Raw genomic sequence first — 15,642 nt, forward strand, 5'->3', positions numbered from 1 at the left:
AATTTGGCAAATTCCGTGCCATTCCGTGTTAAACTGTAAATTCCGTTTTTATGACTGGATTCCGCGATTCCCTCCGCGTTTTCTGCATCGCGTCGCGGAAATCATAGGGCCCTAGTTGTGGTATGCCAGCACTATCTTGCAATGGACACACGCCACGACGTTCTCTTTACGTTTGCCCGCGCCCTCAAAAAAGAAACACTGCTGACTCCTTGCAGTATGCAATGTCTGACGCAGCGCTTGTGTTTCCTTCTGCTTTCTGGGTGACGTAAACACGATGTCACATAAAAAAAATCATTGCGAAAGAACCTGACGTGAGATTTAAAATAAATTAAAAGAGGCTTCGAGGCAGAGGAATTTGCCTCGATCATTTTTTGTAATCGAGTTACTCGAGGAATCGTTTCAGCCCTAATAGATATTTAAGATCTAATATGATCAAACAAAATAGTCCACTTTTAACTTCTTGATTTATTCAAAAAGAACAGTAACCTAGTATTTACACTGTATTTTTATGTTTATGGGCTGATTTCTTGAGTCCAATCATGTGTGACACATTAGATGTATGTTTGCATGTATTAAACTCAATTACCTTCGAGTGATGGGGCCTGATCCTGGGCGGAGTACAACATTTCTTTAAAAGCCTGTGGAGAAGAGAAGAACATGAAACACAATTTCCAGAGGTCAGACAACTGGTTTCCATTTTACACAGCAGCATGTGACTGACAAGGGACGCCCTGCCAAGATGCAGATGGAGTAAGACCGAAAGACATGAGTTCTTGAGTACAGGTGAGGAAGTACTAAAGAAATAGAGGAAATTGCTGTTTTTAACTTTGTCCAAATCTAAAATTGGAGATCCCCTCTGTAAGAAACAGATCATGTCCTTGAAACTGAAAAAACAAGGACAAAGCATAGGTTACAATACATACAAGCGTAGGAGACTCGGCAGCATTTCCACAGGGATTCACCAATTGACTTGCCAATATTAAATTTAAACCTGTGACTGGAGACTGACCGATAATGCTAAAATTGTGTGCCATTTTTAAATTATAACACACGTGCACTCCAACTCTACTAAATGAGTTTAAAACATCAATATTAAATGTGTGTGAATTGTAATTTGTCCATTTTCAGGAGTAATCACTGCACAGTTAGAGGCTGAGAGGAAAATAAACTGCATAATAAGGATGCACAATCAAGACAAAACCATAATTGTTGATTATTTCCCTTGATATTGTAATCACTATCATTAATGTTGGTTAGAAGAATAAAAATGTACAACCAGAAATTAGAAAGACAATTTTAATTTACAAAATGTGCAAAAAAAATGTTTGCATTGGGAAATGTCATGTCAAATTCTTCATGTATCTATAAATTCAACACAAGCTGAGAACTATTTCTGAATTCCTTTTCATGCATTAGTAAATCAAGACAGTGACGTGACTTATGATATGAGTCTATCAAGTGCATAATTACCAGAAACCATACAAGCTTATTTTTTTAGCTTTTTTGGAAGCATGCTTTTACATTAATATTAAGATTGTATTTCAAATAAAAAACTGCAATGATATTGTGGACAGAGGGGTATTTTACTCGCTTTTATGCACATCACTAGGCGAAAGGTCATACATATCCAATGTAGAAGCACTAAGGGGTGAGAGGGGCAGCAATTTTGCCTGTGGAGCACAAATCAATAACAACCCATCAATATTTTACTTGTCCTCCTCTTAGTTATCATGCCTCATTGTTACATTACAAGATACTGACAGAAGAAACAGGCCCATCTGAATAGGGCTATAGTCATAGGGATTCTCTGTATTATAACTGCATTGAGAATTTTTATCAAATGTTGTTTAAATAAAAAATTTTGAATATTGTAATATTTAAGTAATTTAATAATTTTAAGTGGAGAACAATATTGAAATCCTCCACATTCAGCACAGTATTTGTGACACAGACCTCAGCATGAACCTTAACTCTACACCTGAACTACTAACTAATAAGAGTATGTGAGAAATGTGAGTTTTGGAACACAATAGTGCATAAGTATGCAAATAGTTTTTGACTACTGGCATGTTTACACTTGTCTGGTTCATTTGAATAAGTGTGAATGCTGCCATCTGAACTTTAGTGCACACCAAAGAAGCCACCAGAATAGGACTGGGATAAACGATTATTTTTTAAACGATTAATCTAGCGATTATTTTTCCGATGCATCGATTAATCTAACGATTAATTTTCAGACCGATTCGATTTTGATTATCTCCCCATTAATTGACTACTAACAATTTATACGTGTTGATTTACATATCTGAATGAAAAAAACATGAATTCCTTAACATTGCAATATATGTTTAATGCTCTTAAAATTACAAAATAAAAGACTGACTAAGAATGCATTACTTTGCACTTGTATAGAGATAGCATTCAATAAAACCTTGCTTACTGAACACATAGGGCTTACTGAACACATAGGGCCTAGCTTACTGAAAAAAGTTCTTCTTTCAGATGAAAATAACAACAACTTGATGTCTAGCATTCAATAAAAAAGTTCACCCAAAATACTTGTTTAGAGCAATTGAAAGAATACAGTAACCAATGTAAACTTTAGGGCTTTAAGCTAATACAGAGAGTGCTTTTCCAAAAAATAAAAATTAACAGTGGGAGCCAGCCGCCTGTCATGTAGAAAAAAAAATCTCCGAATGCTCCACGTGAAACTTTGGCGTTCCGCCCTTTTTCTATCGTGTCTAATGATTTTGGTTAATATGCACAAGGGCGGGGAGGGAGGGGGAGGGAGAGAGAGAGAGAGAGAGAGAGAGAGAGAGAGCAAGACAGCGCTCGTGTAGTTTGAAGACTGAGTGCGCGAGCGCGCGTGAAACTTGGGTGTTTCGCCCTTTTTCTATCGTGTTTAATGATTTTGATTAATATGCACAAGGGAGAGAGAGAGCAAGAAGCGCTCGTGTTGTTTGAAGACTGTGAGTGCACGTGCACAGCCGGGGCTCTCTCTCGTACGCGCCCTGTCAGGTGCAGCACAGTCATTCTATTCTACATCACTCACCGATCAAATAAGGCTTTGACAGCCGCCAAAAAAAAAGATCAATGCAGAAAAACCCCTGGATTGGTTATATAACGTTGGACAGAATGTTGATCCGGCCATCGCGTATATTCAACGCACATAAGGTAAATGTTTTGCAAACGTTTTTTAGAGGAATAAAAACAGGTTGACGAATCGATGCGCATATTTTGCGTCGACGTCATTGATGAACTCGACGCGTTGTCCCAGCCCTACACCAGAAATATTGAAGTGATGCAGACAAAAGACATAAAAACAAACCAAAAACAGGACATGATATCACATTTAAAATCTAGGTGTTCAAACCCTGCTCCCGGGGACCCACTGTCCTGCAAAGTTTACCTACAGCCCTAATCTCACCTAGGGATGCATCGATCCGATACTCGGGATCGTTATCGGCTCCGATCCAGGCATTTTCTGCAGATCAGGTATCAGATAGACGAGACCAATCCAAATCCGTTATACTATTGTGCATACTATTGTGTTATTGTTGAGCCACACGGAAGGCACAAAATTTTTTTTCAAGAACATATTTCAAGTGTTCTGAAGCTGTTCCATAGTTCAATTTGAGGTACAGATTAATATTGAAGTCATTAAATTCAAGTTCACATAAACTCTTCTCTCCGCTGCTGTTCAAACAGCGTGTCATGTTCGGTTACAGTCAAAACAATGATACTCTCTTCAAGAGCGCACAGTAACTGAGGTTTAAAACTGTTCAAAGAAAAGGCTCATTAAACTAACCCACAGATTTAATAGACTACGTATCAATATCTCTTCCCTTTGTACAAGTGATGTCTGGTTCGCGAACGAATCGCTTGATTTGACCGGTTCTTCTTAGTGAATCGATTGAATTATCCACAATTTATTTACTTTTTTAAGGTGGCCAACACTCCCTCTGATTCAAAATATACCAATATCACAGAGTAATTAATTTACTCAAACAGTACACTGACTGAACTGTTGTGAAGAGAGAACTGAAGATGAACACGAGCCGAGCAGCTTTCTCTGTGGACTCAGAGGGCTGCACAGCCTGTGCACTGTGACTCCGTGTTGTTTCAAGTTCATCATTATGCGCACAGGACCCGCTCTGTTGCACTCTATATTGGCGCCTTCAGTATTATAATACTTTTCTGCGCAATCAAAGATTATTAATAGTCTTTCGAGTTCTGTCCTATCTATAATACGTTGCTGTAGGGCTGTCGGTGGGAAGCCTCGAGCTGAGTAAGCCACTGAAGATTGCGTAGATATTTAGGATTTTTGTTTGGTTTTGTGTATAGTTAGTTAGAGAAGCTGGACAACATTTTTGCTTATCAGAATACTCTTTAGTTCAGTTGTATAGCTTGTGATATATTGTGGCATATCGCCTATTTAGTGAGCGCTGGTATAACCTACTGATTATACTAAGCGTATTGGGTACATTTGTGGGTGGACTTTAAAATTCGTGGTTGTTTGTAGCCTATATTGTGCTTTTCGTTTAACCACTTTAGATATTCGCTACCTGGTAGCTTTGTTGCAGTTAAACTGCTTTGGTAAGGGTTTGCTTATTAGCTTTATTTATTTATGTTTTCTTGACTTTGGTGCGCACTTTAGGCGTCTTTTCGCGGTTTAATTATTATTTTATACTTGATTTTTGGAGCACGTTTTAACCGGTGTATCGTGTTAAAATGGCAACAGAGGAAGCATTTATTAAAGAACCCTCTAATGAGTTACTTTTTAAATTTTCGAAAGAGCAGTTGCTGAATTTAGCCGTAACCTATAAAGTTGAGCTCACTTCTGCTGAAAAACGCACCAAAGACACAATCAGGGCCGTCTTACAAGCTGCTTTGGTTAGTGAAGGCATTTTCCCTGTAGAGAAACAATCTCCCGTGTCTACAGAAGCATTACAGCTGCAGATTCGGTTGCGAGAGTTAAGTATCAAAGAGAAAGAAATTGAGTTCGAGCATGAGCGTATGCAAGCTCAGGCCCGTGGGAATGAACTTGAAAACCGACTGGCATTAAGAAAGTTAGAACTCGAGGCCCAGAAGGAAGGTGTCGCCCCTTCTGACCCTAATTCATTTGATGTCACTCGCCACATCCGACTTGTGCCACCTTTTGTGGAAAAAGATGTGGAAAAATATTTTCCACTTTTTTAGCGTGTCGCATCCAATTTAAATTGGCCAAAAACTGCATGGGCATTCCTCCTGCAATGCGTTTTAGTGGGAAGGGCACAGGAGGTTTACTCGTCGCTAACAGTGGAGCAGAGCGGTGACTATGATATGGTGAAAGCGTCAGTTCTGAGGTGCTATCAGCTGGTCCCTGAAGCATATCGTCAGAAGTTTAGGAACTTAAAAAAAAAAACGAGTTCAAACTTTTGTTGAATTCGGTCGAGATAAAGCAGCTCTGTTTGATCGTTGGTGCTCATCACAGCAGGTTGATAGTCAGGAGAAATTACGTGAGCTAATTCTCTTAGAAGAATTAAGAACTGTCTGCAAACCGCTGTGGCAACCTATTTAACTGAGCAGAAGGCCGAATCAATTTCTGAAGCTGCTATACTTGCTGAATATATCGCCAGTCCTTCATGCAGAGATAAAGCCAAATAAATCCCAGTCCATGTACGAGCCCTTCCTGACGAATGGGACCGTATCTGTGCCTGGTGCGGAGGCTGTCGCTGTGCGCATCTTGCGAGATACGGGCGCTGCGCAGTCTTTCCTCCTCCGTGGCTTGTTGCCATTGTCTGAAAAGACTGCAACCGGTAGTAGAGTTCTTGTTAGAGGAATTGAGATGGGTTTTCTCGATGTTCCCTTACATAACGTGCATCTTGATTCAGATTTGGTGTGTGGTGATGTGGTTGTTGGCGTTCAGGACTCTTTACCAATCCCTGGAGTCACGTTTCTCCTTGGCAATGACCTAGCCGGTGGAAACGTGTGGAGCCGTGGCGATGTTCCACCTGAGGTTGTTTCAGTGCCACTCTTTCAAGAAGGTCCCGATGAGTGCGCACAGAAATTCCCAGAGGTTTTTCCTACTAATGTTGTCACTAGGTCGCAGACTCAGAGGTCAAGGGAAGCAGTACCTCCCAATGACGTTGACCTGAGTAACAGCTTCATTGCTCACCCTGCTGAATGTGAGAGGCTCTTCGAGCCTGCTTTTACTCAGTGCCGCAGTAGTCCTGTGCCTGTAGTGAACGATGAGGTAAGAGAAAAAAAACAATTAGAGGTCTCATTGTCATTAGAGAAACTTATTAATGCTCAGCAAAAAGACCCCACTCTTGTTTCATGTTTTAAAGCAGTTCAATCTTTTTCAGACCGTGCAACTGAGAATTCAACCTTTTTCATCAGAGATGGCTTACTTATGCGGAGGTGGAGACCTCAGAAAAGTAATCAGTGGAACGACGTTGACCAAATCGTTATGCCATCTGAAAACAGACGCGCTATTCTGAGTGTTGCACATGATGGTGTTTCTGGTCATTTAGGTGTGACTAAAACATTCAACCGTGTTCTTCGTCACTTTTTCTGGCCTGGCCTGAAGCGGGATGTGCGGCGGTATTGCAAAACGTGCCATGTCTGCCAGGTTAGTGGTAAACCAAACCAGACAATTCCACCTGCACCGTTGTACCCCATACCCGCCATCGGTGAGCCTTTTGAAAAGGTAATAATTGACTGCGTCGGTCCTCTTCCGCGGTCAAAAAGTGGATATCAGTATCTGTTAACGATTATGTGTACCGCTACTCGCTTCCCCGAGGCGGTGCCTCTGAGGAAGATCACTGCTAAAGTCGTGTGCAGGGCTTTGTTAAAATTCTTTTCTTTTGTGGGACTACCAAAAGTCGTTCAAAGTGACCAAGGAACAAATTTTACTTCTCGAGTCTTTTCTCAAGTCCTAAAGTCGCTCCAAATTAAGCACCGCATTTCTAGCGCGTTCCATCTGGAGAGCCAAGGCACTCTCGAATGTTACCATCAGACGCTTAAATCTATGCTGCGTGCATATTGTTTGGCGGTGGGTACAGACTGGGAAGAGGCGATTCCTTGGATGCTTATGGCCTCTAGAGAAGTCGTGCAAGAGTCAATCGGTTTCAGCCCTGCAGAGCTTGTGTTTGCTCACAACGTTCGCACACCATTGAGCGTCATTAAAGATCAATGGCTAAGCAAACCTACTTCTCGTAACGCGTTACAGTTCATAAGCGACGTTCGTAGCCGACTACACAGAGCACGTGAACTCGCTAGAGAAAATTTAGAAAAGACTCAATCTAACATGAAAACGTGGTATGATAAAAAAGCAAGAGCCCGTACGTTTAAACCAGGAGACCAAGTGTTGGTTCTTTTTCCCGTGCCCGGCTCTGTATTTCAGGCACGATTTAGAGGGCCATATACTGTGGAAAAGAAATTATCTGATCTGGATTATGTAATTTTAACCCCAGATAAGCGACGGCATTCTCGCGTCTGCCATATAAACATGCTCAAGCCGTATTATCAGCGTGAATGTGTTAACACTGCCTTGTGTAACCTTAACTTACCCAGTCCAGTCGAATCGGTGTTGCTCTCTTCACTGGTGGAGGATGATGACGCGGTGACTCCTCCGTCGCGATGCGTGATTGAGGGTTGACTAAATAACTCTGCTATGCTGGGGGTTATTGCGAACCATTTGCCACATTTAACTCCCTCTAAAACAGCTGACATATTGTCTTTGATAGGTGACTTCCCTAAGTTATTTGGAGATGTTCCAACCGTAACTTCGGTCCTGGAACATGACATAGACGTGGGTGATAAAGGGTTGATTAAACAGCACCCATATAGGGTAAATCCGGAAAAGCGAGCTATCCTGCAGCAGGAGGTTGAGTACATGTTAAAGAATAATATTGCTGAGCCTAGCTTTAGCCCTTGGAGCTCCCCGTGCCTTTTAGTTGGCAAACCTGATGGCACTCACAGGTTTTGTACGGACTACAGGCGTGTTAATGCCATCACTCTGCCAGACTGTTTTCCGTTACCGCGGATGGATGACTGTGTAGACCGTGTGGGCTCGGCCACGTTTGTCACTAAAATCGACCTCCTAAAAGGTTACTGGCAAGTGCCTCTTACACCTAGGGCAAAACAAATATCAGCTTTTGTGACCCCAGATGCATTTATGCATTGTAAAGTTATGGCTTTCGGGATGAGAAACGCTCCTGCCTCGTTCCAGCGTTTGGTGAATATTGTTTTAACTGGAATGTCAAATTGCGAAGCGTATTTGGACGACATAGTTCTATATAGTACACACTGGTCTGAACACATAACACAACTTCGAGAGCTTTTCCGTAGACTATCCAATGCAAATCTCACAATTAATCTAGCAAAATGTGAGTTCGGAAAAGCCACTGTCACTTACTTGGGGCGGGTAGTTGGTAGAGGACATGTTTTGCCAGTAATGGCTAAAGTGGCTGCTATTCAAGAATTTCCTGTGCCTTGCGATCGAAGAGCGTTACGCCGATTCTTAGGAATGGTAGGCTACTATCGTAGTTTTTGTAAGAACTTTTCGACTGTAGTATGTCCCCTCACTAACCTATTGAGCCCCAAAACTAAATTTGACTGGACGGAGTCCTGTAATAGAGCATTTGAAAACGTCAAAGCTCTCTTGTTGACTGCTCCCATGCTTGCTGCGCCAGATTTCAACAAACCGTTTCAGCTTGCTGTAGACGCCAGCAACGTAGGCGTTGGTGCTGTCCTTTTACAATCAGGCTCTGATAACATAAACCATCCAGTAAGTTTATTTTCTAAGAAATTAAATTCTGCCCAGCGAAAGTACTCCACTATCGAACAAGAGACTTTGGCCTTAGTCCTAGCCATTCAGCACTTCGAAGTGTATTTAGGCTCTACAGTACATCCAATTAAGGTCTATACTGATCATGACCCACACAAAATTCCTCAGTCGCATGTACAAATCAAACCGTAGGTTAATGCGCTGGAGTCTATTGCTTCAACCGTTTAACCTCCAAATTGTGCATGTCCGGGGAATAGACAATATTATTGCAGATGCGTTGTCTAGAGTGGATGCTTAATATATAAATATATATATATTAATTTTTTTTTTTCGCCTTTTATAAAAAAAGGGTTTTGTTTATTATGAAGAATTTGCATATGTCCTTATTGATTAGAAATTCCTAACAATTTCTTCTCCTAGGTGGCCTATATCTAAGTTATAGTTAATAATAATACCTTTTGTAATTCTAAGTATCTTCACATACAGGTATACCTTATTCGAAGGTACTGATTATTGGTAGCTGGAACTCTATCATCTGGGTTGGTTCGAACAGTGAGCTGAACACAGAACAAAGAGTTTATCTATTCAATGTATGGTGACAGGTCACCATTTTGGGGTGGGGGTGTTACGTCCCCCAGCTCTGGTGTTTGTTGCTACACGTGTTTGAGTGTAGTGTCTCTTCCCCTCTTGATTACAGATGAGCCACACCTGAGCGGAGCCTGTTCTTGCGCTATAAAAGGCTTCCTGATCATTTCTGAAGGCGCACCCCGAGAGTCTGCAGTGCACATCCGTGCTTGCTGGCTTTGAAAATTGCCGTTCAGCCGTCCACCCGGCAGTAGAAAACGTTCCGCGTTTGCAGTTTTTGTTTTGTTTTGTTTGCTGATTGTTAAGCAACCTTTCTAATATTCAATCTGTCTAAATAAAATCCCCAATATTATTGTTGATACGAGCTGTTCGGTGTGCGTCTCTCCTTTATGTTAAGGGTGGTGTCCGACCGCCCGTAACAAGTATATTATCTACAAAAAATCAGATGATCCCTGAATATAAATTCAACGCATTTAATAACACGTTAAGCCTTTTCCTCTCATAGAAAACCAGGCTTAACGTGTTATTAAACGCATTGAATTCATATTCAGGGATCATCTGATTTTTTTATAGATAGTATACTTTATTAGTATGATTTTTAGTGAGTTTGGTCTGTTAACATCACTGTCTTAGTACATTAAGCCATGTTAAGCGTTTTAGAGTGTCCCCTGTCATCCAGCGCAGCTGCCCCCTCAAGCATCAGATCGCGGAGCAACATCAAAAAGAACAGCTGAGACCGGCCGACAGTTAGGAGTAGATGAAGCCTTTGCGAAATCTGTAAAATACAGCCGTGAAAGTAACAGGCATACCTGCTGAAGTCACGGACAACCTCCGCGTCAGTGCCCATACCCAAGAGAGCGTGAGCAGATAACGAGCTCACACACGCTATCTACTTGAGGAGTGCATCGACTCCAACGCGAATCCACTGTCCTGGTGGGCCAGTGGTGGCGTGATAATCAGTCTAGATTTCCGCTGCTGTCCAAAGTCGCGCGCAAATACGTGTAATACATGTTAGAACTCTTTGATTTCTTAAAAAAAAATCTATTGGAAAACGCATGTTCTTGTTGCTGTTTGGCATTTAACAATAAACAAAAATGTTTTAAAACGTGTCTCTCTGTCAGTTTAAAAAGCAACAATATATGCTACATAACTCAACGATAGAGCTTTGTATGCGGCAAAATCAGGATAAATTATGTAAAAAAAAAAAAAAAAAACGGCGGTAATACCGCATATCGCGCTATTGAGCCACCCAAAATAACCGCAGGGGAAATTTCTTAACCACGACAGCCCTACGTTGCTGCCTTTATTACTGTGCTATAGATTTAAAAGAAACGTCTTTTAGATTTCTATAGACATTAGGGGTGTAACGGTATGTGTATTCGTACCGGACCGTTTCGGTACAGGGCTTTCGGTATGGTGCACGTGTGTACCGAATGAGCGAATGCAATATTTTGTGTGCGGAATGATAGGTACATTTTCGTGTTTCCAAACTAACGTATTAAGTGGCGGAAGTCTCCGCGTTCAGCGCAAATCCCGCCCTGCAGCTGATTCTAAGGCCGGTGACACACTGGATGCGTGGCGTGAGTGTGCGTTTCTGCTGTGTGTCAGTTGCGTGACGGCTGCTTCGCGTTTTCTGTGTCTTTACACACCAGAATCGTGCCTGACGCGGCGATGGTGCGCTGCTGCTACTGTAATATGACATAGAGGGAGACCGCCAACAGACCAGGATCTTGTCTTCACGACAACAATATCTATACTTCATGTTGAGCATTAATATAAAGCCTACTGATAAAGGACACCGTCAACAGTATTGACGACAAAATAGACTATGTTTGACAGGTGCAATATGCCAGTGTGTCACCGGCCTAAGGTTTTCAAAAGGCATCACGCGAGTGTGAACATCACTACAACTAGGAAAAAAACGACCGTTATTCAAACGCAGCTCCCGTCGGCATTTAAAGAGACCTTTGCTCTTAATTCCGATCGGTCCAACGCAATAACGAAATCTGAGCAGGTCTAAAAACTGAAACTGTTGATGCTGCACTTTACACTTTGGAAAAGTTATATATATTTTTTAAATATGAGCAGGCCTACAAACTGGGATTGGTAATGCTGCACTGTAATCATAGGTACTTATTTATATTTTTCTTTATATTTTATTATATGATATTGGTTTGAGACAGAGTATTTTATTTAGTGGAGAACTTTGCAGCAGTATTTTATTTCTTATTCTTTTTTTATTTTATATATATTTAATTAAAAAGTATTTTTGGTTGCACTTTATTTTACAGTACGTGTACTTACATGTACTTATACTGTACTTACAGTGTATTTATCTAAGAAAGTTCTGGTAATACAAGGTAACTACATGGGGTAGGTTTAGGTTTAGGGGTAGGTTCAGGGTTAGTACCTAGTTATTACATAATTATTGTAATTACTATAATAAGTACATAGTATGTAAATGGGGAACAGGACTGTAAAATAAAGTGCTACCGTATTTTTTTTAAAAAGTGTAAACAAATTGGTAAAAAAAAAAAGATTATAGTAATAAACAACCTGCAGTTTAATGTTTGCATTTCTTTCCCTTACTGTACCGAAAATGAACCGAACCGTGACTTTAACCGAGGTACGTACCGAACCGTGATTTTTGCGTACCGTTACACCCCTAATAGACATGTATATACTTGTTTTTTCAATAATGTATTATACAACATTACCAAGAGCAATGTGTAACATTTTACCAGATTTTTGACTTATTCACTTTTATTTGTAAATAAAATATTTCAATAGATTTGATATAATTATATCCTGTGATTTTTCTATAATCTAGAGTATCTTTTGCTGCTGAATTATCTACCAACCTAGTTTATAATAATATTTATGATTATATATTTTTTTATTTGTTATTTTTCATTAAAATGAAGTTGTATATATGTAGTATATTGTGATTAACACAAAAGAATGATGATCAGGTCAACACAGAGAAGAATAAAAATTCTATATTGAATAAAAAAAAAAAACAGTGCTGGTATCGGATTGGATCGTTATCGGCACATTCTCAGAATTTTCAGGATCAGATCGGTTCTGAAAAAATGGTATTGTTGCATCCCTAATCTCACCTGAACCAGCTAAGCACGCTCTTTAGCAACAGTTTTGGATATCTGGTAAGTTCACAAAATATAGGTCATAAAAGCAGTCCAAACGGGTTGTGACCGTATCCTCATGCCTTTTGTTTTCTATTTTTAGGATCATTGTTAAAAAAAGTGTGAACACTAAGAGAATCGGGACTAAATTTTATGTTTGTATATAAATGTATGAAAAAGAACCAAGTGTAAACATACCCTAAGTGAAGAAAAGAAAATACCCAGAGTGGAGCTTGAGCAAAGTGCTCTTGCAAAAACAATGATGTCAAATTCACATGCAAATGCAGTTCTGTAGTTTACAGCAGATTCTGCAGAAGCCTGTTGTAAAAACAGAATCCTTTAAGATAACATGAGCTCAGAGGGAGCGTGGCCTTGACAGTGGGGATGTTTACTTGTTCTAGCAGCAGGCCTGCACAGTTCAACACTTAGGCCAGCATACACTACATTCCCACGACTAAGAAAAAGGTCTTAAACTCTGTGGCAGCCTTGCCTTTAGTCTTACCTTCAGCAAGATTTTTGAGACAGTGAAACACTTTTTTCTCTTTCCAAACGTCAGGAATCATGTGATATTCCACTCAGAACACAAAAATCAGCAGAAACACTCATCTCTAAATAAGCTAACATCAGCAATGTCAAGACTGTGTGCCACAAAAGGCCACAGAACACAACAAATCAACGCATTCATAGGACACAGTCACTGCGGGCAAAAACAAGTGTGTGGAACCACCAAAGAGAGGGGAAAAAATTATCCTTGAGATCAGAACTGATCTGTCCTCGAGGCAGGTGAGAGAGCATTATACAGCCTAAGTATGGTGGAGAAAGCAAATCCTTAACCGGTTAATTTTCCGCTATCATTTATTTGTGATGCAGGCATCCCTCGAAAACACAATCCGCTGTACTACTCCCAAAAAAAGAGATGATTACTAATTAATTAGCAAATGTCCAAGAGGAAGGCAATAATCTAATTATGTGTAGGCCATTAAACCCTGCAGCACAGTAAAGCCCTGTCAACTCTAACCCAGTCCAGTGTCGAAGACAAAGAAAACTGCCTCATGTGAAATAATGCAATTATGTAGTCCGCTAAGCACTGCTTTTTGAAGCTCTGTATCACCATCATATAGGTTTGTTTTTATGGAACGACTCCTGCAGGTAATTACAGACTTGAAAAACGAGACTGATAACGGCTGCATGGCAATGTGGAAAAAAAAATAGATTTATTGCACTGACACATTATACTGCCACTCCTAAATTTTCTTTGTAAGCGATAAGCAGAGGTTAAAAAATTAGTGTGCTTGATTTCGGTCAGTGTTAAAACTTGATGAACTTGTTCACCCTGCAAATTCTCAAATATTAGGTTTTCCTACTCCTCATTAATATAAATCCTAATATTAAGGATAAACTATTTGTTTTTGAAGATCTGAATCGATAAACAGTACAATAATACAAGTTTATTTATATATCACTTTTAAAAACAACTGGTGTTGACCAAGGTACTTTAAAAAAGCTAATGGAAAACTGACAGTAAAAAGACAACAATAATAATTAACCTATGGAATAAGGTAAAAAAAAAAAAAAGAGGAGAAGTGCTTGAATCAAGGAATGTTGAAAGACATTAAGAAAAGGTAAGTTTTCAAGGTGGATTTAAAAATGTAAAGTTACAGGGTTTGGGCATATCTGGTGTAAACTAAGAAGCTAATCAGAATCAGAAACATAATCTAACATAATATCCAAACAGATTGTTTAGAGAGTTCTTTTCTCTAAACTGCATCCATGCAATCGAGTGGAAAAAACATACTGTCCTTCGAGTTTTTACGTACATGCATATGTTGAGCAATTTGAAACTTTAATTTGGTCTTCTTATTGGTTTAGAAGTGTTATATAATAAATATATTAATAAAGCAGATGATAAGCAGAGCGAAACATATGGACTGATTCACCTGCATCCCTGATGATCATTTAGACTCGCATTAGCTTTAAGGCTAACTTACCAGGAGTTAGCTTTCAGTTACAGACTAACCCTGAACAGATATGACAGTCATTAAATCACACAGATTCAAATGTAAGCCTGTCTTTCGCTCAAAGTTTACATTATAATGACAGATTTCCGACAGGATCCTGAAGATAAACTGTCTGAGGTAAGTTAAAATAGCTCAAGGCTGCTTATCTTCGGCTCTTACCTCATATTGAATGTATTGTTTCCTCCATTCCGGGGTGATGTGGGCAGACAGGTGCTCGGTAAATTTCATTTTTATGATTATTTCGGTGCGTATTTTTTCTTTATTTTTTGTCTGAGGAGGGGAGTCTCGCGCTGCTGGAAATTTACCAGTGAATCATGGCGAGCTTAAAAATCACCCTCAGATTAACGGCTGTTCTTCGCTGCTCCGCGAGACACATATTCAGGGGAAATATTGCGATATTTTCACACAGCCGACGCCGGTTTTCCTCATTAAAACTTCATTTTTTCAAGTGCTGCAGGCTACTGGCAGCAGTGGTTTAGAGGGACGAAGGAGCTCTAGACCGATGCTCTCTCTGCCTGACATCTGAGGCTGAAGCTCCAGCCGCAGCCATCGTTGTCGGGCAATGACGTCACAGAACGTCACTACAGAGGATGTTTTCCAGCTCGCGGTTTGACCCCCTCATACCTCTTAAATAATAACTGTGAATTATAGAAATGTGAAATCAAGGGCAGCTTATTCTTAACCTTACAGGGCTAAACCTAAAACGTTCCTCGTCTGATTATGTGGTTGTTTGGAGTTGCTCTGTACATCAGCATGGAATTAGTCCTGGTGTTCCATCAGGGTGCTGTGGATCTCCAGGAACGTGGGTCTTTCTTTGACATTTCTTTCCCAACAGCTAAGCATGAGGGTGTGCACCAAATCAGGACAGCAGTACTGTTTCGGCAGATAGATCTGGGGGGTTAAAAAACACAACTCAGCACTGACACCTTTAGTTTTTTCCAACTTATTACATGGATTTTTTCTGACTCGTCCTGCAGTGCCAACTATTCATAGGCACGGGGGAAATGCATAAATATCTGTCAGTACACGAATTTGAAAAATACATCGAAATACTGCAGAAATGCAGAGAAAGTCAATTATATATATATATATATATATAGAGTCGTGGCCAAAAGTTTTGAGA

General features: G+C 40.1%; 1 protein-coding gene across 1 annotated transcript in view; it reads right to left on the reverse strand.

The window, feature by feature from the left end:
- The window catches only part of LOC132155201 (xenotropic and polytropic retrovirus receptor 1 homolog), a 53,871-nt gene extending 38,901 nt beyond the window's left edge, over positions 1-14,970 (reverse strand). The window contains exons 1-2 of the mRNA XM_059564065.1: positions 14,679-14,970; positions 587-638 (exon numbers count right to left, since the gene is read on the reverse strand). Of these exons, the coding sequence (XP_059420048.1) occupies positions 587-638; positions 14,679-14,747 (121 nt within the window). The 5' untranslated portion in view covers positions 14,748-14,970. The remainder of the gene's footprint in view (positions 1-586; positions 639-14,678) is intronic.
- Positions 14,971-15,642: the final 672 nt, after the last annotated feature.

Source organism: Carassius carassius, chromosome 12 (assembly GCF_963082965.1).
Source record: "Carassius carassius chromosome 12, fCarCar2.1, whole genome shotgun sequence".
Lineage (NCBI taxonomy): Eukaryota > Metazoa > Chordata > Actinopteri > Cypriniformes > Cyprinidae > Carassius > Carassius carassius.